Source organism: Anomaloglossus baeobatrachus, chromosome 2, assembly GCF_048569485.1.
Source record: "Anomaloglossus baeobatrachus isolate aAnoBae1 chromosome 2, aAnoBae1.hap1, whole genome shotgun sequence".
In the NCBI taxonomy this organism is placed as follows: Eukaryota; Metazoa; Chordata; class Amphibia; order Anura; family Aromobatidae; genus Anomaloglossus; species Anomaloglossus baeobatrachus.
The window spans coordinates 771,821,940-771,848,441 of NC_134354.1; the positions used below are offsets into that span (position 1 = coordinate 771,821,940).

Consider the following 26,502-nt stretch of genomic DNA (forward strand, 5'->3'; position numbering starts at 1 on the left):
TTCCCATAGGTTTTTCTGGGAAATCTCTGCAGAAAGATTTCAAACATTTCTCAAGAAATTTCCGCAGCAAATCCGTGGGTAAATCCACGGGTAAAACGGCCTAGTGCGCACAGAGCCTTAGGACAGATCCAGCAGCAATCTGTTGGCAAAGTTCTGCAAAAACAATTTTTTTTGTCCGTTTTTTTTTTTTTTAAACTGATTTTTGAGGGGTCCGTTTTTTGATCATTGGAGTTTATGGAAAACGGATCGGATAACTGATTACTATTTGAAACTGATCCAACAAGCAAAACCGATACTTTATAAATGAAAGAAAAATGTCCGGCTAAGTAACAAATCTGTTTTCCGCAGACTGCAATTAAAAAAAAATGTATCCGGCTGAATCCATTATTTAAAAACGGACAAACTTGTGTTTTCAGAACCTTTTTCCCAACGGGCATGAACCATTATTATGGGAACCTTCTTTCTAAAGAAAGATCTTTCATCCAATCCATTGATCAAATTTACTACCAACTACAATCTATCTTCTAAAAATGTCACGATCAGGACGGTGGAGTCGGCAGCAGTCCAGCCCCGGCCTCAGAATATCCTCTTAATACCGGGTGATACATTTAGTAAATGCATTGATTGTTGCATATTTACCTTCTTGGAAATTTAGACAATTCAGAGGCACCGTTGTGCTTTGGCTTTCTTGCCGGCTGTAGATAAGGAATATGATCTGCAGATCTCTCCAGATCCCCACCATACATATACAGTGCCTTCAAAAAGTATTAAAATCCCCCATGAACTTTTCCACTTTTTTTTGTTTTCTCTTTACCTTGCACTAAAGTACAAGTATTTGTGAATTGTAATGGAAATGGTACAGGGTATATAAAATATAAATCTGAAAAGCATGACGTGCATTAATATTCAGCCCCCGAGTCAATACTTTGTAGGACCACTTCTCTCTCTCTTTTGGGGTCTGTCTCTCCAGCTTTGCACATTAGAGGTGACATTTTTCCACTTCTTCTTTGCACACTCACTCGCTCAGTGAGATTGCATGGAGATGTTTGAGAACACAAATTTTCAAGTCTTGTCAATAGGATTTGAGTCTGAATGGTGCCTGGGTCATTCACACACATGAATATGCTTTGATCTACACCATTCATTGTAACTCTGGCAGGATGTTAAGGGCCGTTGTACTGTTGGAAGGTGAACCTATGCCACAGTCTCAAGTCTTTTGCAGCCTCTAACAGGTTTTCCTCCGGGTTTGTCCTGTATTTAGCTCCATCCATCTTCCCATAAGCTCTGACCAGCTTCCCTGCCCCTGCTGAAGAAAAGCAGGATGCTGCCTCCACCATGTGTGACGGTGGGGATGGTGTTTTCAGGGCGATGCAGTCTTTGTTTTCTTCTACATAGTGTTATGTATTTAGCTCAAAGAGTTCTACTTTTATCTCATCTGATGCCATTTCTTAGGGGACTCTGCATGTGGAAGAAAGTGCTGCAAAGAATTGACTCGGGGGCTGAATACAAATGCATGTCATAATTTTTAGATTTTTTATTTAAAAAAATAAAAATTTAATGTGTATGTGTGTGTGTGTGTATATATATATATATATATATATATATATATATATATATATATATATATATATATATATATATATATATATATATATATATATATATATATATATATATTTATTTCCTTTACACTTCATAAATTCTTGCTACTTAGTGTTGGTATATCACATAAAATCCCAATAAAGTATATTTAAGTTTGTGAGTGTAACGTGTACAAAATATCATGGGGTGTGAATACTTTTTGAAGGCATTGTATACATGGAGAGAGGAGTCGCATTGCCAGACACCTCCTAAGATGAGAATAAAAAAACCACGTGGCATGTCGAAATCCAACATCCCGAGGGTGGAAGTGAAGGAAGAGTTGAGACCCCAACATGCACCTTAGATGGTTACCGGATTCTGCCAAACATCATGGTGACAAAACCGGTCACACGCTTCGTGCTGCCTAAACCAGATCCTAATGGCAGGATTGCAGCCAGGTAGCCTGGAATAACCGGCTGGGGATCGTAGGGTGAGACGTGACCAATCCGGGGCGGATCTCAGCCGGCTTCTCCTCGCCCCGGGTCCTTGATTGACAGATCTGTCCCTATGATCACAAATTGGATTTTGAGGTTCCCTGTCTGCCGTCTTGTCACTTGTTTTTAGCTTTGTTTTGTTTGTTTGCAGGATGATACTGTCAGTATAGAGAGCGGCACCAACACAGAACGACCCGATACCCCCACAAATACCGCAAATGCCCCCGGCAGGAAGAATTGGGGCAAAGGAAAATGGAGATCGAAGAAGTGTAAATACTCATTTAAATGTGTGAACAGCTTAAAGGTAATTTTCCAAATTTTGGTTTATATCCTCCCTGGATGAGAGACGCTCCTTTTTTTTTTTTGTCCATCTTTGAGAATGTTTGTTTTTTGTTTGTTTTTTTTTCTTGCTTAAATGCATGTATTTGGGAGTAAAAATTAATTTTTAGAATTGGGTTTTATTTAAAGGGAACCTGTCACCACTTTTTTTGGCGTTTAAGCTGCGGCCACCACCACCGGGCTCTTATATACAGCATTCTAACACGCTGTATATAAGAGCCCAGGCCGCTGTGTAGAACATAAAAAACACTTTATAATACTCACCTAACAGACGCGCGGTTGGCCATATGGGCGTCTCCAGTGCTGGCGCCTCCTCTTTCGGCCATCTTCGTTTTCTTTCTGAAGCCTGTGTGCAAGCCTGTGTCCACTTCTGGGCTCTTATATACAGCATTATATACAGAATTTTAGAAGAGCCCACGTCGCTGCGTAAAACAAAAAAAACCACTATCATACTCACCTAAACCGGTCGCTGCGGTGGATGTGTCTCAGATGGGCGTCTCCGTTCTCTGGTGCCGGCGCCGCCTCTTTTGGCCATCTTTGTCCTATTTCTGAAGCCTGGGTGCATGATGCGTCCTACGTCATACACACTCGCCGATCCCGTGCAGGCGCACTACAATACTTTGATCTGCCCTGCTCAGGACCTGAATGCCGGCGAGTGTGTACGACGTTGGATGCGTCATGCACCGCGGCCAGAGAAGATGATCAAAGATGTCCAAAAGAGGCGGCGCCGGCACCGGAGAATGGAGACGCCCATATGGCCAACCACATGACCGTTAGGTAAGTATTATAAAGTGATTTTTACGTTGTACACAGCGGCCTGGGCTCTTATATACATCATATTAGTAAAATGCTGTATATAAGAGCCCGGTGGTGGTGGCCGCAGCTTATAGGCCGAAAAAGTGGTGACAGGTTCCCTTTAAGGCTATGTGCACACGCTGCGTTTTTTTGACACTGCGTTTTTGGCCGCTAAAAACGCACAAACACACCCGCGGCAAAAAAACGCATGCGTTTTTACCGCGATTTGGTGCGTTTTTGGCTGTGTTTTTGATCTCTGCGTTTTTCCAATGCATTGCATGGCGGGAAAACGCAGAAAAACGCAGGAAAGAATTGACATGTCCATTTTTTTTTTTTTTTTTTTAAGCTCAAAAACGCAGTGTGCGGACAGCAAAAATGAAAACTCAGACTTTGCTGGGGAAGCAAAGTCATGCAGTTTTGAGGCCAAAAACGCACCCGAAAAACGCACTATGTGAACTTACCCTAAGGCTATGTGCGCACAGTGCGTTTTTCGCGGCGTTTTTGCGCGTTTTTCGGGTGCGTTTTTGGCCTCAAAACTGCAGGACTTTGCTTCCCCAGCAAAGTCTATGAGTTTTCATTTTTGCTGTCCGCACACATCTGTTTTTTTCAGCTGCGTTTTTGTGGTGCCACAAAAACGCAGCATGTCAATTATTCCCGCGTTTTTCACTGCGCTTTTCATCCATTGAGTTCAATGGGATGTTGAAAGACGCAATGAGAAACGCAAATAGCTGCGTTTTGGTGCGTTTCTAAGACCGAAAACGCAGTTATAAACGCAGGAGGTGGGTAGTAAAGTGACGTGTACAGGAAGAGGATTCCTTCTGTCAGTATATACAGAAGCGTGAATCCTCCCGGTACCGTCACCGTCTCTTCCACCTCCCGTCCTGTGCATGTATGCTGCCGTGCGGCGCCATGTCTGGGCGGGAGGTGGAAGCGGCTGCGAAAACAAAAGTTAACAGTAGAAAAAAAAAAAAAAAAGTTATACTCACCTGTCTGCAGACTCCCGGTGCCATGCCCGCTCCCAGCTCCTCTCACGGTATCGCCAGCCCCGCTCCGGCTGTGTGCAGACGGCCGGGAAACCTCCGATGGATGCAGGACCTGGCGATGGATCACCTGATGCAGTCACCTGACGCATCAGGTGATCGTAAGTATCGCGGTGACGCGGGCGCCCGGCCGGTATCAGCGGATGCGTCAGGAGACTTCATCCCTGATTACCGGCAGCTGCTGCAGCGATCGGACAGGCTCAGACTCCCGCCCCATCGCTGCTGGAGCTGCTGGTAATCAGCACATAAGTGAGTATTATTATTTTTTTTTTTTTTTGCACCGATGCATCTGCTGATTGTATAAACGGCTTTTATACAATCAGCTGATGTGTGATGTGATTCAGGCACCTGATCCTGACACATCATCTGATCGCTTTGCCTTCCAGCAAACCGATCAGATGATATTGGATCCGGATTGGACGGCGCGGGACCCTTGACCCAGGATTACTGCGGAGGGGGGGTTCTTTATTTCAATAAAGATGGAGTCACTAATTGTGTTGTGTTTTATTTCTAATAAAAATATTTTTCTGTGTGTTTTTTTTTTTATCTTTACTAGAAATTCATGGTGGCCATGTCTAATATTGGCGTGACACCATGAATTTCGGGCTTAGGGCCAGCTGATAATATACAGCTAGCCCTAACCCCATTATTACCCGGCGAGCCACCCGGCATCAGGGCAGCTGGAAGAGTTGGATACAGCGCCAGAAGATGGCGCTTCTATGAAAGCGCCATTTTCTGGGGTGGCTGCGGGACTGCAATTCACAGCGGGGGTGCCCAGAAAGCATGGGCACCCTGCACTGTGGATTCCAATCCCCAGCTGCCTAATTGTACCCGGCTGGACTCAAAAATTGGGCGAAGCTCACGTCATTTTTCTTTATCGTTCCTTATGGGAGACCCAAACCATGGGTGTATAGCTTCTGCCTCCGGAGGACACACAAAGTACTACACTCAAACGTGTAGCTCCTCCCTCCGGGCTATATACACCCCCTGGATAACAATCTACCCAGTTCAATGCTTTGTGTTTCAGGAGGATACACACACTTGCATTCTCTGATATTTTTTTTATTTTAATTTTAAAGATTTGGAAGAAAAGCGGGTCCAGTCTGGACTCCCGGCATGTCCCTTCACACCCCACTCTGTCGGGTGCTGTTAAGGTTGACTTTATAAGGCTGGAGCCTTCACATGCCGCGCTCCTTCACATCCTCTGTCGAGGCTCTGTTTGAAGTGGGAGCCTCCACGGTCCTCTCTGCTTGCAGAAGGCCGGTCTCCATCCGCAGCCCTGTCTGGTCCCTGCTGGAAGGAGCGTTAACCCCCACTCAGGGACATGGCCCTGCGTCTCAAAAGCTAAGTATTGAGACGTTTTTTCAGGGGTCCCGGGTACTTTTATTGGGGGGACAGTATGTGCTTTAGCGTTACTGTTAATTCCGGCCGGTTCTGGGGGTTTCCCCTGAGAACCGCGCCGAAGGTGCCTGCTCGTCGGCCGCATTTTAAAATCTAGGCCCCGGCTTCAGTTTGGGCCTAGTTTCGGTTTTGGCTTCTCTGCATGTTTTGCATACAGCGCCGCCCACCGCCCGACCAGCAGAGGGGAGGGCACTCCTCTCTGGGGAGATGTTCCCTCCCCTGTATTTCTTCCTGTATCTCTCTGCCCTCCGTTTTTCCCGCTCTGGGGCTTATACACGCCCCCCCTCCTTCTCCCAGCGCCATTTTCTCAGCGTTCTTGCACTGGAAGGCGCTGGATGCTGCAGCTGCATACTGTCAGGAAGGCTGACGCTTCACAGGAGAGCGGTGGAATCCGGAGGGCACACAGAGAGCACGGTCTGGTAAGCCACAACCTCTGGTTGTGCACTTTTATTACACTCTCAGGCATTCTACAGGAGTGTATTCTGGCTGCAGAACTCCCACCTCAGCAGCATGTCTGTCACTAGGAGCAAGGCTGCTAACATGTACGCTATATGCACTGCATGTAAGCTCATTCTGCCAGAGCCAAGCACATACCCACATTGTGATGCCTGTGCTAACATGTTTGTGTCTCAGCCTAGAGCCTCCTCAGGGGTCCCTCCGGCTGCTCCGGCCCCGGTGGCTGAACCCCCGGCTTGGGTAGCTTCCTTTTCACAGGCTATTTCCCAGTCTTTTGCCGACTCCATGGGGCAGCTGTCCCGGACACTGCTGTCCATGCATTAGCCCCCCTCTCAGGGTGTCTCTGCGGCTCCTAGCTCTGCAGAGCCCTCAGACCATGTCCTAGGACCCCGTCCCCCTAAACGGAGACGCAGGGAACCTTCTCCTTCCTCGTCCCACGGCTCTGATTCACAGGCCGAGGTGCAGGGCGAGGAAGATTCGTTTACTGTGGGCTCAGACGCTGCCTCTATGTACCCCATTGACTTGTCTGAGGGTGATGCGGATGTTAGTGACTTGATTGCGTCCATTAACTCCGTACTGAACCTTAACCCACAAGAGTCAGAGGAACAACCCTCTCTGGTAGAGGTACACCAGTTTACCTCTCCTAAGAAACCTAGGAGTATGTTTTTTAACCACTCCAGCTTTCAGACCACTGTTAACAAGCCCAGGGCCTGTCCTGACAAACGTTTTCCGAAGCGTAGTTCTGATGACCATTTTCCTTTTCCACCGGAGGTGGTTAAGGACTGGGCCCAGTCCCCAAAGGTAGACCCTCCGGTGTCCAGAATCTCAGCCCGCACAGTCGTAGCTGTGGCTGATGGCACTTCTCTTAAGGATCCCACTGACCGCCAGGTTGACCTTCTGGCCAAGTCTGTATATGAGGCGGCAGGAGCCTCGTTCTCCCCGTCTTTTGCGGCAGTGTGGGCTCTTAAGGCAGTCTCTGCCTCTCTGGCGGAGATTCATTCCCTCTCCAGGGACTCTATTCCTGAGACGGATGCCTTAACTTCTCAAGCTTCGGCTTTTGCATCCTACGCCATGTCTGCCATCCTGGAGGCTTCTCACCGCACTGCGGTGGCCTCCGCTAACTCCCTCGCGATCCGCAGGATCTTGTGGCTTCGAGAGTGGAAAGCAGACGCTTCCTCTAAGAAGTACCTTGCGAGTCTCCCTTTTGCTGGGTCCTGGCTGTTTGGGGAACAGCTGGATGACATAATTAAGGAAGCTACAGGCGGGAAGAGTACTTCCCTGCCACAAGCTAAACCCAAGAAACCTGTCCAGGGCAGGAACCAATCGAGGTTTCGTTCCTTTCGTTCCTCTAACTGGTCGTCCTCTAAGCCCTCGGCCTCGTCCACTACCGCAGCCAAGGATCGTAAATCCAACTGGCGCGCAAAGCCGCGTCCTCAAAAGACCGGAGGAGCCGCTGCCACTAAGGCAGCCTCCTCGTGACTATCTAGCCGCGCCAGCAACGTCCTTGGTCGGTGGCAGGCTCTCCCACTTTGGCGACGTGTGGTTGCAACACGTCTCCGATCAGTGGGTGCGGGATATCATCTCCCACGGCTACAGGATAGAATTTTCTTCAAGCCCGCCAAACAGATTTTTTCTGTCCACCCCCCCCTGCTCCAAAGCCGCCGCCTTCTCTCAGGCCGTGGCATCCCTGCAGGCCAACGGTGTAATTGTTCCGGTTCCCGCCCGGGAACGGTTCAGCGGTTTCTACTCAAACCTCTTTCTAGTCCCCAAAAAGGACGGTTCCTTCCGACCCATCCTGGATCTCAAGCTTCTCAACAAGCATGTTCAGGTGCGGCACTTTCGCATGGAATCTCTGAGATCGGTCATTGCATCAATGACCCAAGGAGATTTTCTGGCATCCATCGACATCAGAGATGCCTATCTGCATGTGCCTATTGCGGTTTCACACCAGCGTTGGCTACGCTTTGCGATCGGAGAGGAACATTTCCAATTCGTGGCTCTCCCCTTCGGCTTAGCCACGGCCCCTCGAGTATTCACCAAGGTCATGGCAGCAGTGGTTGCGGTCCTGCACCTCCAGGGGTTGGCAGTGATTCCTTACCTGGACGACCTTCTAGTCAAGGCCTCATCCAGTGCAGACTGCCAGCGGAGTGTCTCTCTCACTCTCGCCACGCTAGTCCAGTTCGGGTGGCTTGTCAACCTGCCCAAGTCCACTCTGATCCCGACCCAGGTGCTTTTGTACCTAGGGATGCAATTCGAGACTCTGCCGGCACTTGTCAAGTTGCCCTTAGTCAAACAGCAGTCCCTTCGTCTGGCGGTGCGCTCTCTGCTGAGGCACCGCCGTCATTCCATCAGACACCTCATGCAGGTGCTGGGTCAGATGGTGGCGTCCATGGAAGCGGTTCCCTTTGCTCAGTTCCATCTGCGTCCCCTGCAGCTGGACATTCTCCGCTGTTGGGACAAGCGGATCTCTTCCTTGCACAGGCAGGTGGCTCTGTCGTCACAGACCAGGAGCTCCCTTCAGTGGTGGCTTCGGCCCCTCTCTCTGTCTCAGGGACGCTCCTTCCTGACTCCGTCCTGGGTGATCCTCACCACGGATGCCAGCCTCTCCGGTTGGGGAGCAGTATTTCTCCATCACCGAGCACAGGGCACTTGGACTCCGTCCGAATCAGCCCTCTCGATCAATGTGCTGGAGATCAGAGCTGTGTTTCTAGCTCTCCTAGCCTTTCACCACCTGTTGGCGGGCAAGCACATTCGAGTTCAGTCGGACAACGCGACAGCGGTTGCCTACATCAATCACCAGGGCGGGACTCGCAGCCGTCTGGCGATGTTGGAGGTTCAACGAATCCTCCAGTGGACGGAGGACTCCAAGTCCACCATGTCTGCAGTCCACATCCCAGGCGTGAAAAACTGGGAGGCCGATTACCTCAGCCGTCAAACCGTGGACAGCGGCGAGTGGGCCCTGCACCCGTCAGTGTTCAGATCAATCTGCCGCAAGTGGGGCACTCCGGAAGTGGACCTAATGGCATCCCGGCACAACAACAAGGTTCCGGTTTACGTGGCTCGCTCCCACGATCCTCAAGCCTTCGCAGCAGACGCACTGGTTCAAGATTGGTCTCAGTTCCGTCTGGCCTATGTGTTTCCCCCTCTAGCGCTCTTGCCCAGGGTTCTGCGCAAGATCAGAATGGAGGGCCGTCGAGTCATACTCATTGCTCCGGACTGGCCCAGGCGAGCTTGGTACCCAGACCTGCTCCGTCTGTCCGTAGAGGTGCCGTGGCATCTCCCGGACCGCCCAGACCTTCTCTCTCAAGGTCCGTTCTTCCGCCAGAATTCTGCGGCTCTCAGATTGACGGCGTGGCTCTTGAGCCCTGAATCCTTACGGCTTCAGGCATTCCCTCTGAGGTCATCTCCACCATGACTCAGGCTCGGAAGTCTTCCTCGGCCAAGATTTACCACAGGACTTGGAGGATTTTCCTGTCCTGGTGTCGCTCTTCCGACCATGCTCCTTGGCCGTTCTCCTTGCCGACCATCCTGTCTTTTCTACAGTCCGGTCTACAGCTAGGACTGTCCCTCAATTCCCTCAAGGGACAGGTGTCGGCTCTGTCGGTATTGTTCCAGTGGCGTATCGCCCGACTGGCTCAGGTGCGCACTTTCATGCAGGGCGCATCTCACATCATTCCTCCTTACCGGCGGCCCTTGGATCCCTGGGACCTTAATCTGGTCCTCACGGCCTTACAGAAACCCCCCTTTGAGCCTCTCAGGGAGGTTCCCTTGTTTCGACTTTCACAGAAAGTTGTTTTTCTAGTAGCCATAACTTCTCTCAGGAGAGTCTCTGATTTGGCTGCGCTCTCTTCGGAATCCCCCTTTTTGGTGTTTCACCAAGACAAGGTGGTTCTTCGTCCGTCTCCGGACTTTCTCCCTAAGGTGGTGTCTCCTTTCCACCTTAACCAGGACATTTCATTGCCTTCTCTTTGTCCGGCCCCTGTGCATCGCTTTGAAAAGGCGTTGCATACCTTGGATTTGGTGCGGGCGCTCCGAATCTATGTGTCACGCACCGCCGTTTTTAGGCGGTGCACCTCACTTTTTGTGCTAACCACTGGTCAGCGCAAGGGTCTCGCTGCTTCTAAACCGACCCTAGCTCGTTGGATCAGGTCGGCTATCACCGATGCCTACCAGTGTTCTCAGGTGCCTCCCCCGCCAGGGATTAAGGCGCACTCGACCAGAGCTGTCGGTGCCTCCTGGGCTTTCAGGCACCAGGCTACGGCTCAGCAGGTTTGTCAGGCTGCCACGTGGTCCAGTCTGCACACTTTTTCGAAGCACTACCAAGTGCATGCTCATGCTTCGGCAGATGCGAGCTTGGGCAGACGCATTCTTCAGGCGGCTGTCGCCCATTTGTGAAGTTAGGTTTTGCCTGCTTCTCAGTTGGTTTATTCCCACCCATGGACTGCTTTGGAACGTCCCATGGTTTGGGTCTCCCATAAGGAACGATAAAGAAAAAGAGAATTTTGTTTACTTACCGTAAATTCTTTTTCTTATAGTTCCGACATGGGAGACCCAGCACCCTCCCTGTTGCCTGTTGGCAGTTTTTTTGTTCCGTGTGTTTCACCGGCTGTTGTTAGTAGTCAGAGTTACGGTTATTCCGAGTTTTACTCTATCTCTACTTATGGGTGGATGTCCTCCTTCAGCTTTTGCACTGAACTGGGTAGATTGTCATCCAGGGGGTGTATATAGCCCGGAGGGAGGAGCTACACGTTTGAGTGTAGTACTTTGTGTGTCCTCCGGAGGCAGAAGCTATACACCCATGGTTTGGGTCTCCCATGTCGGAACTATAAGAAAAAGAATTTACGGTAAGTAAACAAAATTCTCTTTTTTTTTTTTTTTAAATTATTTCATGAAATTCATGAAATAATTTAAAAAAAAAAAAAGGGGCTTCCCTATATTTTTGGTTCCCAGCCGGGTACAAATAGCCAGCTGGGGGTTGGGGGCAGCCCTGTACCTGCCTGCTGTACCCGGCTAGCATACAAAAATATGGCGAAGCCCACGTCATTTTTTTTGTTTGGGGGGGCAAAGAAATCCTGCATACAGTCCTGGAAGGAGGATGCATGCTGAGCCTTGTAGTTCGACAGCTGTTGTCTGCTCTCCTGCATACACTATTGGATGGAGGATGCTGAGCCTTGTAGGTCTGCTCCCCCTGACTCTCCCTCAAGCATACAGTCCTGGATGGAGCATGCTGAGCCTTGTAGTTCTGCAGCTGCTGTCTGCTCTCCTGCATACACTATTGGATGGAGTATGCTGAGCCTTGTAGTTCTGCAGCTGTCTGCTCTTCTGCATACACTAGTGGAGAATGAAGAACACATTGAAGAAGGAAATGACATCAGACCTTTTTTTTTTTTTTTTTGTTCACTGATAAAAAACGCATAAGGACGCAGTGAGCAAAAACGCAGCAAAAAAACGCACCAAATCGCGGCAAAACGCGTGCGTTTTTTGCCGCGTTTTTTCGACGCAGGTGCGTTTTTGTGCGTTTTTAGCGGCCAAAAACGCACAAACGCAGCGTCAAAAAAACGCAGTGTGCGCACATAGCCTAAAATGTTTCTCCATTTTGGGTTTATTCAGGTTCTTTGTTTCATTGTTCATTCAACTTTGATGTGGTCGTAAACCAGAAGAGCTCAGAAAAAGACAGATAAGGGTTACAATCGCCCCAAAAGACAGTCTTATTCTAAAGCCTGATAGTTATCCCCCATGATTTCCTAATCACTAGGGGGTCAATTACTTGGACCCCCCTGCTTTTCCTAAAACCAGGGCTTTGAAGAGCCCGCTGTGAATGGGGATGTAAGGGAGTGCCATAGACAAGCTGATCATGGTGCCCATATACTTGAAGAGAAAAGTAGACTTGAGTGAAATGGTCGCATTGTTTTGGATTTGGGTTTTAGGCTTGGTATTTGTTCCCTGTTATTTCATCCTGGTCTGTATTATCAGATTGCATGTTTTCCAAGATTTTAAAGGGAACCTGTCACGTGAGAAAAAAAAACCCACAATTAATCTGCAGGTTGAATGCAATTCGGACCTGCCTGGTGCCGACACTTAGAGCCCTGCTGCCGGGAGGAAAAGAACTTCAGTCCTTCTGGCAGCGAAGGTTTCCAGTCATAGTGGAGATGCCTGAGCGGGTTCAGTCACCGCCCTGTGTATGGAGATCAGCAGATGTAATCGCGCCCCCTGCACTGACTGACAGCCAGATACTCATCATTACAACCAGCTGTCAGTCAGCGCGCGGGGCCGCTGATCTCCATACACAGAGCAGTGACTGAACCCGTGCCTTCCCTACAACTAGAAGCCTAACGCTGCCAGGAGGAATAAAGATCATTTCCTCCCGGCAGCGGGGCTCTAAGAGCAGGCGTCTCGCAGATACCCCTCTAAATACTCGAGTGTTGGGTGTAATGGTCTAGTTCTTTTTGTAACTTGTAAGATACAGGTTTCATCCCTCCTCCTGCAGCACATGTGATAAACTTAAAGGGCTATTTGCAAGCTTGAAAGGTTATTTCATATACTTAGGACAGGAGATGGCTTTCTCAGTCCCAGGCGGGTCCAAATGCTGGGCCCCCAATGGCTGTAAGGAGCCTTGCTATGAATGGAGCAGTGGTCGATGAAGTGCAGCTGGGCTCTGTCCATTCTTACGGGGGTCCCGAAGTGCAGCTCCCCGCAATAGTTATGATAGACCTCAGCACCAATCCACTGAGGGTCTCCTCTCTTCACCCATTCATCCCAAACAGGGTCTCTTGCATTGTGTATTATGTGAATGCCCCTTCAGGATCTTTCTACTTGCGATGGATGCAGCAGGACACAGAATTATCCGTCCGGCAGTGGAGTCAGCTGAACTCCTGATCTCACAGCCCGCACACTCAGTCATTGGCTGCTGCCGATCACATGTGACCATGTGCGGGCTGTGTGGTCAGGAGTTCAGCTGAGTTCAGATCAGCTGACCCCGGTTTCGGCCGAACTCTGCTGACCTCAGAGCCCGCACACGCTGCGATGGATGCAGGGGGACACAGAACAAGTAATCGGCTGGCACTGGAGTCAGCTGATCTGATTACTTGTTCTACTGGCTGTGTGGTCAGGAGTAGGGATGAGTGAGCAGTAAACTGCCGATGTAGTTTTTTTTTTTTTTTAATTCATTAAAAATATAAAAAAAACAAGCCCCAAACACATAACCCTAACTCTAGGGTTAGGGGTAAAAAACAAAACAAAAAAAAAAAAATATGCGCGGGCTCCCACTGCAATTTCTATTGCTAAGGACAACCCAAGCAGCTACAGGCTGCTAACTCCCACTGTTTGGTGTTACCTTCACTAGCAATAGAAAATCCAGAAATAATGACGTTGGCTTCGCCCTATTTTGGTATTCTAGCCAGGTATAGCAGGCATGTACGGGCTGCCCCCAATCCCCAGCTGTCTATTTGTACCTGGCTGGGAGCCAAAAATATAGGGAAGCACTTTTTTTTTTTTTTTTTTTTTTTTTAATTTCATGAAATAATTTAAAAAAAACCCCGACGTGGGCTTCTCCCAATTTTTGTGTCCAGCCAGGTATAACTAGACAGCAGGGGATTGGAATCCGCAACGCAGGGTGGCCCAAGCTTTCTCCCCCCCCCCGCTGCGAATTGAAATCCGCAGCCGCCCCAGAAAATTGCGCTGTATCCAGCTCTTCCAGCGGCCCTGGTGCCGGGTGGAACGCTGGGTAATAAGGGGTTAATACCAGCTTTGTTTTACCAGCTAGTATAAAGCCTGAGATTCTTAATGTCAGGTAAAGTTTGACCTGGCCATTAGGAATCTCCAATAAAGGTTAAAAAAAGACATCACAGAATAAGTACCTTATTAGAACAAATACACAGACACACTTAGGGTCTTCATCTTTATTACCCCTCCACGATCATGGTCTTCTGTCAGAGAGAGAGATTTCTGTACCTGAGCATGCCAGGCTGCTTTCTGGGCGTGCTCAGTACAGAAAACAGGATCCTGTCTATCAGGATCCGGTGACTTCCGGTAGAGCAGACTCCGGCGCCCATTGAAATCTATTGCAGCTACCGCCGCAATCTAACGGACCCATTGACATGCCCGAGGACAAAAACGCTGAAAGTAGCGTTTTTGAAAAAAGATAAAATACCGCAAAACAACGGATCCAGTGAGTGCCGCGCGCAACCGCATGTTACCGCATATTGCCGCAATTCTATTGCAAATGCATTTGTAAAGGATCCGGCTTTGCGGCAAAAAATCCATTTGTGCCTCAGTTAAAAAAAAAAACAAACAAAAAACCGCAGATGTGAAAGTAGCCTCATTTTGTTTGTTTTGTACTTTTTGCAGGAAGATCACAACCAGCCGCTGTTTGGCGTACAGTTCAACTGGCACAGTAAGGAGGGCGATCCGCTGGTGTTCGCTACCGTCGGCAGTAACAGGGTAGGTGGCGGCACGCGGTGGGCGCGGGAGACCTCACACTTTACTGGTTGTATTTCACGGCCTCCTCTTCCTCGCAGGTAACGCTGTACGAATGTCACTCACAAGGAGAAATCCGCTTACTGCAGTCCTACGTGGACGCCGACGTATCCTTCACAAGGGCCTTGTTCCTGGGGGTTTAGGATGTAATGTAATCACCCAGCCAGTGAGAGTGCCCAAGTTGGTGGCACCAGGGGGCTTCCACTTTGGGCAGTGTGGGTGACTGGCAGCTCTGGAGTCAGGCGACGGCTGTAGAGCGCAGCAGGCAGCCGTCATGTACATTGGTGCAGGGGGCTGTTCATATTTCTGCAGTCGCCCATGAAGAATCAGAATAAGATTTTACGCGAGGGCTTTGGGGATGTTTGTGTTTCTTGATAATGGGGGGGATTATTGTTCAGATTTCAACAATTTCATTGATTTTTGGAAGTTTAACTCCTTAATTGTGAGAATTAGGCAGACGAGAACTTTTACACCTGTGCGTGGACTTACGACAGCAACACAAGTCACCCGCTCCTGGCTGTGGCCGGCTCCCGGGGAATCATCCGGATTATCAATCCCATCACTATGCAGTGTATCAAGGTACGAGGGGTCGGCCGCTGTGAGCAAATGTAACCTCCACTTGTCTTTTAACTTCCATTTTTACTCCATTTTTAATATTTCTTGCCTTTAGCAAGTTGGGGGTGACCCAGCCTCTGCGTTTTTGTGTCTTCTGCCCCAGGTCATTATATACTTATAAGGGTAAAAGTTTCTGGTCAAAGGGAGAGAGTCGAAAAATAAGTTTACTTTCCTTTTAATTTTATTACCTTCCTTCATACAAATGTAAGAGATGGCGGATATATATGGAAAACGCAATTGAAATTTAACGGGGGAGGGGGGGTGTTTGGGTGCGCTGAAAATAGTTATCGTAGCAGCGTGTAATTTGCAATGCACAACTTTAAAGATTTTTGTCTGGTTTGGAAATCCCTGTTCTCCACCTGCAGTTAGTATTAAAAATAAAAAAAAGCAAAAATTTAAACATTCTGTGCCTTACACACCCTCCCCTGGTCCAGCAATGAGTCTTCACTGTTGCTCCAGGTGTCTATGATTGTCTGCAGCGCTGCAGGCAAATAACTGAGCTTATAAGTTTTTTTTGAGTTGACGTCACAAGTAGAGATGAGCGAACCGGTCCCGGTTCGGCTCGAGGCGGTTCGCCGAACGGGGGGTCTGGCTCGAGTTCGGCTCGTCGAACGTTCGACGAACCGAACTCGAGCCCATAGGAAACAATGGCAGGCAATCACAAACACAGTAAAACACCTAGAAAACACCCTGAAAGGTGTCCAAAAGGTGACAAACAACTCACAACATAACACAAACACATGGGAAAGTGACAAGGACATATACTCATGTGAAAACAAAACAGCTGGACAAGGAAAAAGAGGGAGACACACAGATATATGAGTATATGCAAAGAAACATCGATTCCATTATTGTGCAACTTGAGCCCTGCTCATTTTAGGCTTCCAATCTGGATAAATTGCCTGAGCTCGCCACGTACGCCTTGAGGATCTTGTCGTGTCCTGCAGCCAGCGTTCTCTCGGAACCTGTCTTCAGTGCTGCTGGGGGTCTGCTGGCAGATAAGCACACGTGTCTGTCCACTGACAATGTGGACCTGGCTCTCAGAGGACTTTTCTTCCCCTGGGTCAGCCAGGGGAGGCGAAAGGCACGCGTATTTTTGAGAGTGCTTCATGCAAAGCATCTTTTTCTTTGTCAAAAGGGGGGCTCAACCGATGCCAGTCAAGTGGGGTGTGTGTGGCCCAGTTAGTGGCAACGAGGGAGACTGTGGTTGGAGTCCCCTCGCTGTGTCTCTAAAAGAACCAAGATGAACAAGTCATGGCTCTCAGAGGACTTTTCTTCCCCTGGGTCAGCCAGGGGACGGGAAAGGCACGCGTATTTTTGAGAGTGCTTCATGCAAAGCATCTTTTTCTTTTTCAAAAGGGGGCTCAACCGATGCCAGTCAAGTGGGGTGTGTGTGGCCCAGTTAGTGGCAACGAGGGAGACTGTGGTTGGAGTCCCCTCGCTGTGTCTCTAAAAGAACCAAGATGAACAAGTCATGGCTCTCAGAGGACTTTTCTTCCCCTGGGTCAGCCAGGGGACGGGAAAGGCACGCGTATTTTTGAGAGTGCTTCATGCAAAGCATCTTTTTCTTTTTCAAAAGGGGGCTCAACCGATGCCAGTCAAGTGGGGTGTGTGTGGCCCAGTTAGTGGCAACGAGGGAGACTGTGGTTGGAGTCCCCTCGCTGTGTCTCTAAAAGAACCAAGATGAACAAGTCATGGCTCTCAGAGGACTTTTCTTCCCCTGGGTCAGCCAGGGGACGGGAAAGGCACGCGTATTTTTGAGAGTGCTTCATGCAAAGCATCTTTTTCTTTGTCAAAAGGGGGGGTCAACCGATGCCAGTCAAGTGGGGTGTGTGTGGCCCAGTTAGTGGCAACGAGGGAGACTGTGGTTGGAGTCCCCTCGCTGTGTCTCTAAAAGAACCAAGATGAACAAGTCATGGCTCTCAGAGGACTTTTCTTCCCCTGGGTCAGCCAGGGGACGGGAAAGGCACGCGTATTTTTGAGAGTGCTTCATGCAAAGCATCTTTTTCTTTTTCAAAAGGGGGCTCAACCGATGCCAGTCAAGTGGGGTGTGTGTGGCCCAGTTAGTGGCAACGAGGGAGACTGTGGTTGGAGTCCCCTCGCTGTGTCTCTAAAAGAACCAAGATGAACAAGTCATGGCTCTCAGAGGACTTTTCTTCCCCTGGGTCAGCCAGGGGACGGGAAAGGCACGCGTATTTTTGAGAGTGCTTCATGCAAAGCATCTTTTTCTTTGTCAAAAGGGGGGGTCAACCGATGCCAGTCAAGTGGGGTGTGTGTGGCCCAGTTAGTGGCAACGAGGGAGACTGTGGTTGGAGTCCCCTCGCTGTGTTTTACATGCTTTTAGAAGGGCATGAAATGGCTTGGAGGTTGACTTTCATCATATGCAAACTGTTGGCTACCAAAATGCTGCCTTTCCAACAACTGTGGTTATAGGCAATGAGGAACATACTGATGAAGATGAGACGCAGATACCCGATTGGGATGACAACTTAAATATTCGGTCAGGGCAAGAAGAAACTCGGTCTGAGGGGTAGGGGAGTGCAAACACAACAATTGATGATTAAGTTCTAGATCACACCTACTGTCAACCCACAGTCAGACACTCGAGGAGGTCAACAGAGGCGGTGGAGGAGGATGCAACCGACGTCGAAGTAACCTGGCGCCTTCCTGGACACAGTCGGAGCACTGGTAGCACGTCTACAACTGCATCCTCAGCCACCACTCTGCCTCTGAGCATTATTCGGGGTGGATCAACAGGTCGCATGGCCTCTAAGCCTTGCCTAGCCAGGTCCTTTTTTGACATAGAAAAAGATCGCCCAAATTATGTGATCTGTAAAATTTGTCATGGTTCTCTTAGTAGAGGTCAAAACCTCAGCAGTTTGACAACTTCTTCCATGAATCGTCACATGAATAAATATCATATGGCCCGATGGGAAGCTCACCGTGCTGCAATGCGGCCTAGCGGAGCGAACCATCCACCGCCTGCCCCTTCCAGTGCATCCGCGCGCTCGTCATCTTCTAGGACTGTGGGGACAGCTGTCACACCTGTTTTTCCACCCACAACTTCCACCACTGTAACCGCAACAGGCAGTTTGCTTGGTAGGTCGTCAGTTGGTTTGGAAGGGGAAACAAGTGAGTGTGTACAGCTCTCTCAGACATCGATAGCACCAACTTTGGATGAAGGCAACATCATGTCTCCGCCTGCACTTTCCTCACAAAGCTGCATTTTTCCAGGGACACCCGACTCAACACCGTCTACACACAGCAGCCAGATCTCTGTCCCTCAGATGTGGTCAAATAAAAGGCCACTTCCTGCGACCCATGACAAAGCGAAGAGGTTGACTCTATCCCTCTGTAAGCTGTTGACTACAGAAATGCTGCCTTTCCGCCTAGTGGACACACAGGATTTTAGAGACCTTATGTCTGTCGCTGTGCCCCAGTACCAGATGCCTAGTCGCCACTACTTCTCTAAGAAAGGTGTGCCCGCGCTACACCAGCATGTCGCACACAACATCACCGCTTCCTTGAGAAACTCTGTGTGTGAACGGGTGCATTTCACCACCGATACTTGGACCAGTAAGCATGGACAGGGACGTTACATGTCGCTGACTGGGCACTGGGTAACTATGGTGATAGATGGTGAAGGGTCTGCTGCACAAGTCTTGCCGTCCCCACGACTTGTGTGTCAATCCTCTGTCTGTCCAAGTTCCGCCACTGCTTCTGCATCCTCCACCTCATCTGGGTCCTCCACCTCCGCCCCAAGCCTGCCTGGTCAGGCCACCAGCGTTCTCACTGCGCAGAAGGAATCACGCACCCCTCATTACTATGCTGGTAGCAGAGCGCAACGGCATCAGGCGGTCTTTAGCTTGACATGTCTTTGAAATAGGAGTCACACAGCGACTGAGTTGTGGGCAGCTCTGGAGACTGATTTTGATAAATGGTTGTCTCCACTCAACCTGCAGCCTGGTAAGGCCGTGTGCGACAATGCTGCAAACCTGGGTGCGGCCCTTCGCCTGGGCAAGGTGACACACGTGCCTTGTATGGCTCACGTGTTTAACCTTGTTGTCCAGCAATTTTTAACACACTATCCCGGCCTAGATGGCCTTCTGACCAGGGCACGGAAACTGTCTGCAGTGCTCACTTCCGCCGTTCAACCGCCGCACCTGAGCGACTTGCATCGCTCCAGAAGTCTTTCGGCCTGCCGGTTCATCGCCTGAAATGCGATGTGGCGACACGCTGGAATTCAACTCTCCACATGTTACAGCGACTGTGGCAGCACCGGCGAGCCCTGGTGCAATACGTCATGATGTATAGCCTGGGCCAACGAGATGCAGAAGTGGGGCAGATCACCCTGATGGAGTGATCTCAGATCAAGGACCTATGCACCCTTCTGCACAGTTTCGACATGGCGACGAATATGTTTAGCGCTGACAATGCCATTATCAGCATGACGATTACAGTCATTTACATGCTGGAGCACACGCTAAACACTATTCGTAGTCAGGGGGTGGGACAACAGGAAGGGGAGGAACTACAGGAGGATTCATATGCGCAAGACACAACAACATCACCAAGGTCCAGACGTTCATCATCACCAACGCGGCAGGCATGGGACCATGGGGGACAGGGATCAACAAGGGCGCATGGTAGCAGGTGAGATGTTGAGGAAGGTGCAGGAGGACATGAAGATATGGAGGACGAACTGTCCATGGACATGGAAGACTCAGCAGATGAGGGGGACCTTGGTCAAATTTCAGTTGAAAGAGGTTGGGGGGAGATGACAGAGGAAGAAAGAACGGTTAGCACCTCTATGCCACAAACACAGCGTGGACTTGGTGCGCATGGCTGCGCAAGACACATGAGTGCCTTCTTGTTGCACTACCTCCAACATGACCCTCGTATTGTCAAAATTAGAAGTGATGATGACTACTGGCTTGCCACACTATTAGATCCCCGGGACAAGTCCAAATTTTGTGACATAATTCCACCCATAGAAAGGGACGCACGTATGCAGGAGTATCAGAAGAAGCTGTTACTCGATCTTAGCTCGGCTTTTCCACCAAACAACCGTGCAGGTGAAGGGAGTGATTCTCCCAGTTGTAACTTGACAAACATGGGACGGCCTCGTCATCTTCAACAGTCTACCCGTACCAGTAGGACCGTATCTGGTGCTGGTAACAGCAATTTTATGGAATCTTTTCATAATTTTTTTAGACCCTCCTTTGCAAGGCCACCAGAGACAACAAGTCTGACACATAGTCAACGGATGGAGAGGATGATACAGGAGTATCTCCAAATGAACATCGATGCAATGACTTTGCAAATGGAGCCTTGCTCCTTTTGTGCTTCAAATCTAGAAAAATGTCAAGAGCTCTCCAGTTACGCCTCGAAGATTTTGTCGTGTCCAGCTGCCAGCGTTGTCTCTGAACGTGTCTTCAGTGCTGCTGGGTGTGTGCTGACAGATAAGCGCACGCGTCTGTCCAGTGACAATGTGGACAGACTGACGTTCATCAAAATGAACAAGTCATGGATCCAGAAGGAATTTACTACCCCTGTGTCATCCTGGGGAGAGTAAATGCTTGTGGATTTGGAATGTGCTTGATGCAAATCAAAACATCCTGTTTGCAACTAGGGCACAAGTGCTGCCACTGATAAGGTGTCTGTGTGGGGCCCAATTTTTGGAAAAAAAGGGAGACTCCGCTTGGAGTAACCCTTGCTTGCTGTGTTTTTTAAAAATGATACAAGATGAACAGATCTGAAGGCAAGATGAAGCCAACATCATGTCTCCGCCTGCACTTTTCTCACAAACCTGCATTTTTCCAGGGACACCCTACTCAACACCGTCTACAGACAGCAGCCAGATCTCTGTCCCTCAGATGTGGTCAAATAAAAGGCCACTTACTGCGACCCATGACAAAGCTAAGTGGTTGACTCTATCCCTCTGTAAGCTGTTGGCTACCGAAATGCTGCCTTTACGCGTAGTGGACACACAGGATTTTACAGACCTTATGTCTGTCGCTGTGCCCCAGTACCAGATGCCCAATCACCACTGCTTCTCCAAGAAAAGCATGCCCGCGCTACACCGGCATGTCGCACACAACATCACCACTTCCTTGAGAAAATCTGTGTGCGACAGGGTGCATTTCAACACAGATACTTGGACCAGTAAGCATAGACAGGGTCATTACATGTCACTGACTGGGCACTGGCAAACTATGGTGAGAGATGGAGAAGGGTCTGCTGTACAAGTCTTGCCGTCCCCACGAGTTGTTTCAATCCTTGTTCTGTATGTAGAAGTTAATACACTGCTTCTGCCTCTTCAACCTCGTGTGGGTCCTCTACCTTTGCGCAAACCCTGTGTGGTCAGGCCACCCTTCCTTGCAACTGCGCACAAGGACTACCACACACCTCCTTACTATGCTGGCAGCAGAGCTCAATGCCATCAGGCGGTCAAAGTTTTACTTTGAAATGTATGGGAAATGTGAGTCACACCGCTATTACAGAGAATAGTAGTCAGGCAGGGTCAAAACATTAATTGAGGAACAGGAACAGAATGGGACGGCCAGGACTTAATCAGAAAACAAGCAGAGGTGAAATGCGTATCGGCCAACAAGGTACATAAACAGCAAGCAGGAAAAGTAGTCAGGTAACAAGCACACAAAATCATAAAACTGAACTGGGGGTAAAATTAACCAGAGGTTCATAGCTATGTCTGGCAGTGGTCTGCAGACAGGATGGGCATAAAAAAGGGTGTGGTGTCTTCCCATTGGTTGTAGCTGAATGATGGTATTTCATCTGTGAGATACCCACCAGCTACATTCAGCCAGAGATTCTGCATCTGTCAAGGTAATGCAGCCCAGTGGGTGAGCATAACCTGCGTCCACCTGCGCCGCTGGCATCGACTACTCTCCCATCATCAGCACTATTCATGAAAGGAACACGTTGTCACCTGGCGACCGGAGTACAAATTGACGGAGCGGACTCCGTTGGTGACTTAACAGCCGTGTGCGGCAATGATGCAAACCTGGCTGCGGGCCATCCTCAGGGCAATGTGACACACGTGCCTTTTATGGCTCACGTGTTGATCCGAATTCTCCAGCAATTTTTAAAACACCATCACGGCCTACATGGCCTTGTGCAGCGGGCACGCTCGCTATGTGCTCACTTCCATCGTGCGCACACAGCAGCTCAACAACTTTCATCACTCCGGAAGTCTTAGGGTCTGGCAGTTAAACGCCGGAAATGCGATGTTCCGACACGCAGGAATTGGAATCTGCACATGTTGCAGCGTGTGTGGCAGCACCGCAGAGCCCTGCTGAAATACGGTAAGACATATAGCCTGGGATAAGTTGATCCAGAGGTGGTGCAGATCACGCTGCTGGAGTGGTGTCAGATCAAGGACCTATGCACCCTGCTACACAGTTTTGAAATGTCGACGAAGATGTTTAGCACTGGCAATGTCATTCTCAGCGTGACAATTCTGGTCATCTACATGATGGAGCACACTGTAATTATTATTCGGAGTCAGGTGTTGGGACAAGAGGAAGGGGAGGAAGTACAGGAGGAGTCATATGCGGAAGGGATAACAAGATCTACGAGGTCCAGATGGTCAGCGGCACCTATGCGGCAGTCATGGTGAGGGAGAGGGATTAACAAGGGCGCATAGTATCAGCAAAAAGTGTTGATGAAAGTGCAGGAGCCCATGAAGAAATGGAGGACGAACTGGCGATGGGCATGGAAGACTCAGCAGATGAGTGAGAGCTTGCTCACATTTCGGTTGTGCGAGGTTGTGGGTAGAGGGCAGAGGAAGGATGCACGATTCTCACCTCTCTGCCACCAACACACCAAGGACTTGGTCCTCCTGGATGCACAAGACACATGAGCGCCTTCTTGCTGCACTACCTACATGACCCTCGGATTGTATGAATTTGAAGTAATCCTGAATACTGGGTTGCCACACTGTTAGATCCCCGGTACAAGACAAAATTTGGCGAACTAATTCCTGCCATAGAAATAGACGCACGTATACAGGAGTATCTGCAGAATGTGGTACGCAATCTTAGATCTACTTTTCCACTAAACACCAGTGCTGCACAGAGTGAATCTCAACACTTTGTCATGGATAGGAGGAAATGGTCTTTTACTTGTCCACATCGGAGGGACCGAGGGATGGCTGCTGTGCTGAGATGGCGTTGAGTACGGTGTCCCTGCACAGTTGCACTTTTGGTCATATCCCAAAATGAGTTGAAAAAGGACAGATGCTGTTGGAAAGGGGAACAGGTGTGTTGGAAAGGGGAAAAAAATTTTGGTCCGTGGATTTGGTGGTTAAACAACTGTAACATTTGCTGAAGAAACAACATCTGTTACAGTGGGACTGGCAGATTTGGATAAAGTGGTATATAATCTGTGACCGCTATATAACAAAAATTAATAAGAAAAGAAAGAGAAAGGTATATATCACCTTCAGCAGTCAGTGTCCACCGTGCTCCCAGTTGGAAAAGGAGAGGTTGGCAACTGGAAGGTTAGGTGGAGGATACAGAGCTGTGTGGCTATGAAACTAATAGTAGCCTGAACCGAGTTAGACGCCATTCGGATCTGGAGACTGTGAGCCCTGTTAGCGTCACAGGGTCCACATGCCCACCCAGCCCAGGAACTCCCTGTTAACAACACAGGGGCCATTGAGTACGCTGACCGTGTGCGTAGGGGCCACACCTGTGGACAGCAGGCGCATCAGCAGCAGCAGGCCTGTTAATGCCACTGGGCTGCACAAGCAGGACTGTTAGGACAGGAGCTGGTCTTAACCGTTCTGCGTTACCAACTGTGGTGGTGGCCTGCATCCACCACCCTATCCCTGCCTACCTCTGGCCTAAAGCCGCAATGGGTTCAACACATGGAGGTGTGCTCTTTCGGAGCATAATAGAAGACTGCGCACCTCCTTGTTGGCTCCAGCCCCTTTTATAACCTGGGTCCGCCCCAAACCAGGGTGAACCACAATGCACCTCCTGGAGACAAAAGCAGAGTGACACGTCATGAGTGGCATAACTAGCGTCCTATTTGGAAACGCAACTTCAATGATGACCTCATGGCTGCCATGACCCAAACACCTCACCAGTCATCGTCTGACCATCAATAATGCGGTGACAAGTCATAGGTGTGGGCCTCTGCAAGCCATTTGGGAGGACACCTGATGCCCTGTGGTCTATATGGGACCCCCACATCAGGGCCAGGGCCAAAGAGTTCATTACCGGACCTAGTCTCTGATGCAGGAAGTGCCTGAGCATGCTCAGTAGCATGAAATACAGTCTCTGAAAAAAGACTATCAGCTTTAGCATGGTGTCTAGGCACAAAACAGGACTTAGACCCGGCACAGAATGCAAGCACCTGTGCAAAGAGGCTTTTCACACTTAGTGTGGGAGCATGCGCTGTATCCCGAAATGAAGACTTAGCGTCAGGAATGGCACAGTCAGGCTGAGCATACTCACTAGGCGAAACACTGTAATTATGCTGCAGCTGGGGTACATCGGCACACGCATGCGCACTAGCTGCCTCTCCACACTTAGACGTGGAGGGGAAATTTGTCTTGGAGATGCTGTCTATGAACAGAAGGAAAAGCTAAAGGAAGCCTGACTTTCTATCCCTCCGAATTATGAAATGCAGCAATGAATTCCATGAGTTTGCTATAACATTAGCGTAGCTAAATGTGCATGAGGGTGTGATGTAGAGGTGCTAGAAATAGCTTGTCACCAGTGGGGCACTAATGGAATACAACAGCCAGTTCTATGATGCCACAAAATGGCAGTATTTTGTGCTATCATTATAGCTTATTAAAAACAGAGCACGAGGTTGTCATGCAGAGGTGCTGCACATAGATTTGCAGTAGTGTGAATAGACAAAAGTACAATAGCCACGTTTAGGATACAACTAGGTACACTGAGTGTTTGCTACTATAAATGGCTGAGTTTAAAAAAGTTTGAGTGTGCAATGCAGGCAGACGTGCTGCAAATAACGTTCCAATACTGTGAATTGACAAAAGTACAATAGCCACGTTTAGGATACAACTAGGTACACTGAGTGTTTGCTACTATAAATGGCTGAGTTTAAAAAAGTTTGAGTGTGCAATGCAGGCAGACGTGCTGCAAATAACGTTCCAATACTGTGAATTGACAAAAGTACAATAGCCACGTTTAGGATACAACTAGGTACAGTGAGTGTTTGCTAGTATAATGGCTGAGTTTAAAAAAGTTTGAGTGTGCAATGCAGGCAGACGTGCTGCAAATAACGTTCCAATACTGTGAATTGACAAAAGTACAATAGCCACGTTTAGGATACAACTAGGTACACTGAGTGTTTGCTACTATAAATGGCTGAGTTTAAAAAAGTTTGAGTGTGCAATGCAGGCAGACGTGCTGCAAATATCGTTCCAATACTGTGAATAGACAAAAGTAAAATAGCCACGTTTAGGATACAACTAGGTACACTGAGTGTTTGCTACTATAAATGGCTGAGTTTAAAAAAGTTTGAGTGTGCAATGCAGGCAGACGTGCTGCAAATAACGTTCCAATACTGTGAATTGACAAAAGTACAATAGCCACGTTTAGGATACAACTAGGTACACTGAGTGTTTGCTACTATAAATGGCTGAGTTTAAAAAGTTTGAGTGTGCAATGCAGGCAGACGTGCTGCAAATAACGTTCCAATACTGTGAATTGACAAAAGTACAATAGCCACGTTTAGGATACAACTAGGTACAGTGAGTGTTTGCTAGTATAATGGCTGAGTTTAAAAAAGTTTGAGTGTGCAATGCAGGCAGACGTGCTGCAAATAACGTTCCAATACTGTGAATTGACAAAAGTACAATAGCCACGTTTAGGATACAACTAGGTACACTGAGTGTTTGCTACTATAAATGGCTGAGTTTAAAAAAGTTTGAGTGTGCAATGCAGGCAGACGTGCTGCAAATAACGTTCCAATACTGTGAATTGACAAAAGTACAATAGCCACGTTTAGGATACAACTAGGTACACTGAGTGTTTGCTACTATAAATGGCTGAGTTTAAAAAAGTTAGAGTGTGCAATGCAGGCAGACGTGCTGCAAATATCGTTCCAATACTGTGAATAGACAAAAGTACAATAGCCACGTTTAGGATACAACTAGGTACACTGAGTGTTTGCTACTATAAATGGCTGAGTTTAAAAAAGTTTGAGTGTGCAATGCAGGCAGACGTGCTGCAAATAACGTTCCAATACTGTGAATTGACAAAAGTACAATAGCCACGTTTAGGATACAACTAGGTACACTGAGTGTT

At 48.8% G+C, this 26,502-nt stretch overlaps 1 protein-coding gene across 1 annotated transcript in view; it reads left to right on the forward strand.

Moving 5' to 3' along the window:
• The window catches only part of EED (embryonic ectoderm development), an 84,030-nt gene that overhangs the window by 6,642 nt on the left and 50,886 nt on the right, over positions 1–26,502 (forward strand). The window contains exons 2-5 of the mRNA XM_075334705.1: positions 2,227–2,379; positions 14,453–14,545; positions 14,623–14,688; positions 15,035–15,160. Of these exons, the coding sequence (XP_075190820.1) occupies positions 2,227–2,379; positions 14,453–14,545; positions 14,623–14,688; positions 15,035–15,160 (438 nt within the window). The remainder of the gene's footprint in view (positions 1–2,226; positions 2,380–14,452; positions 14,546–14,622; positions 14,689–15,034; positions 15,161–26,502) is intronic.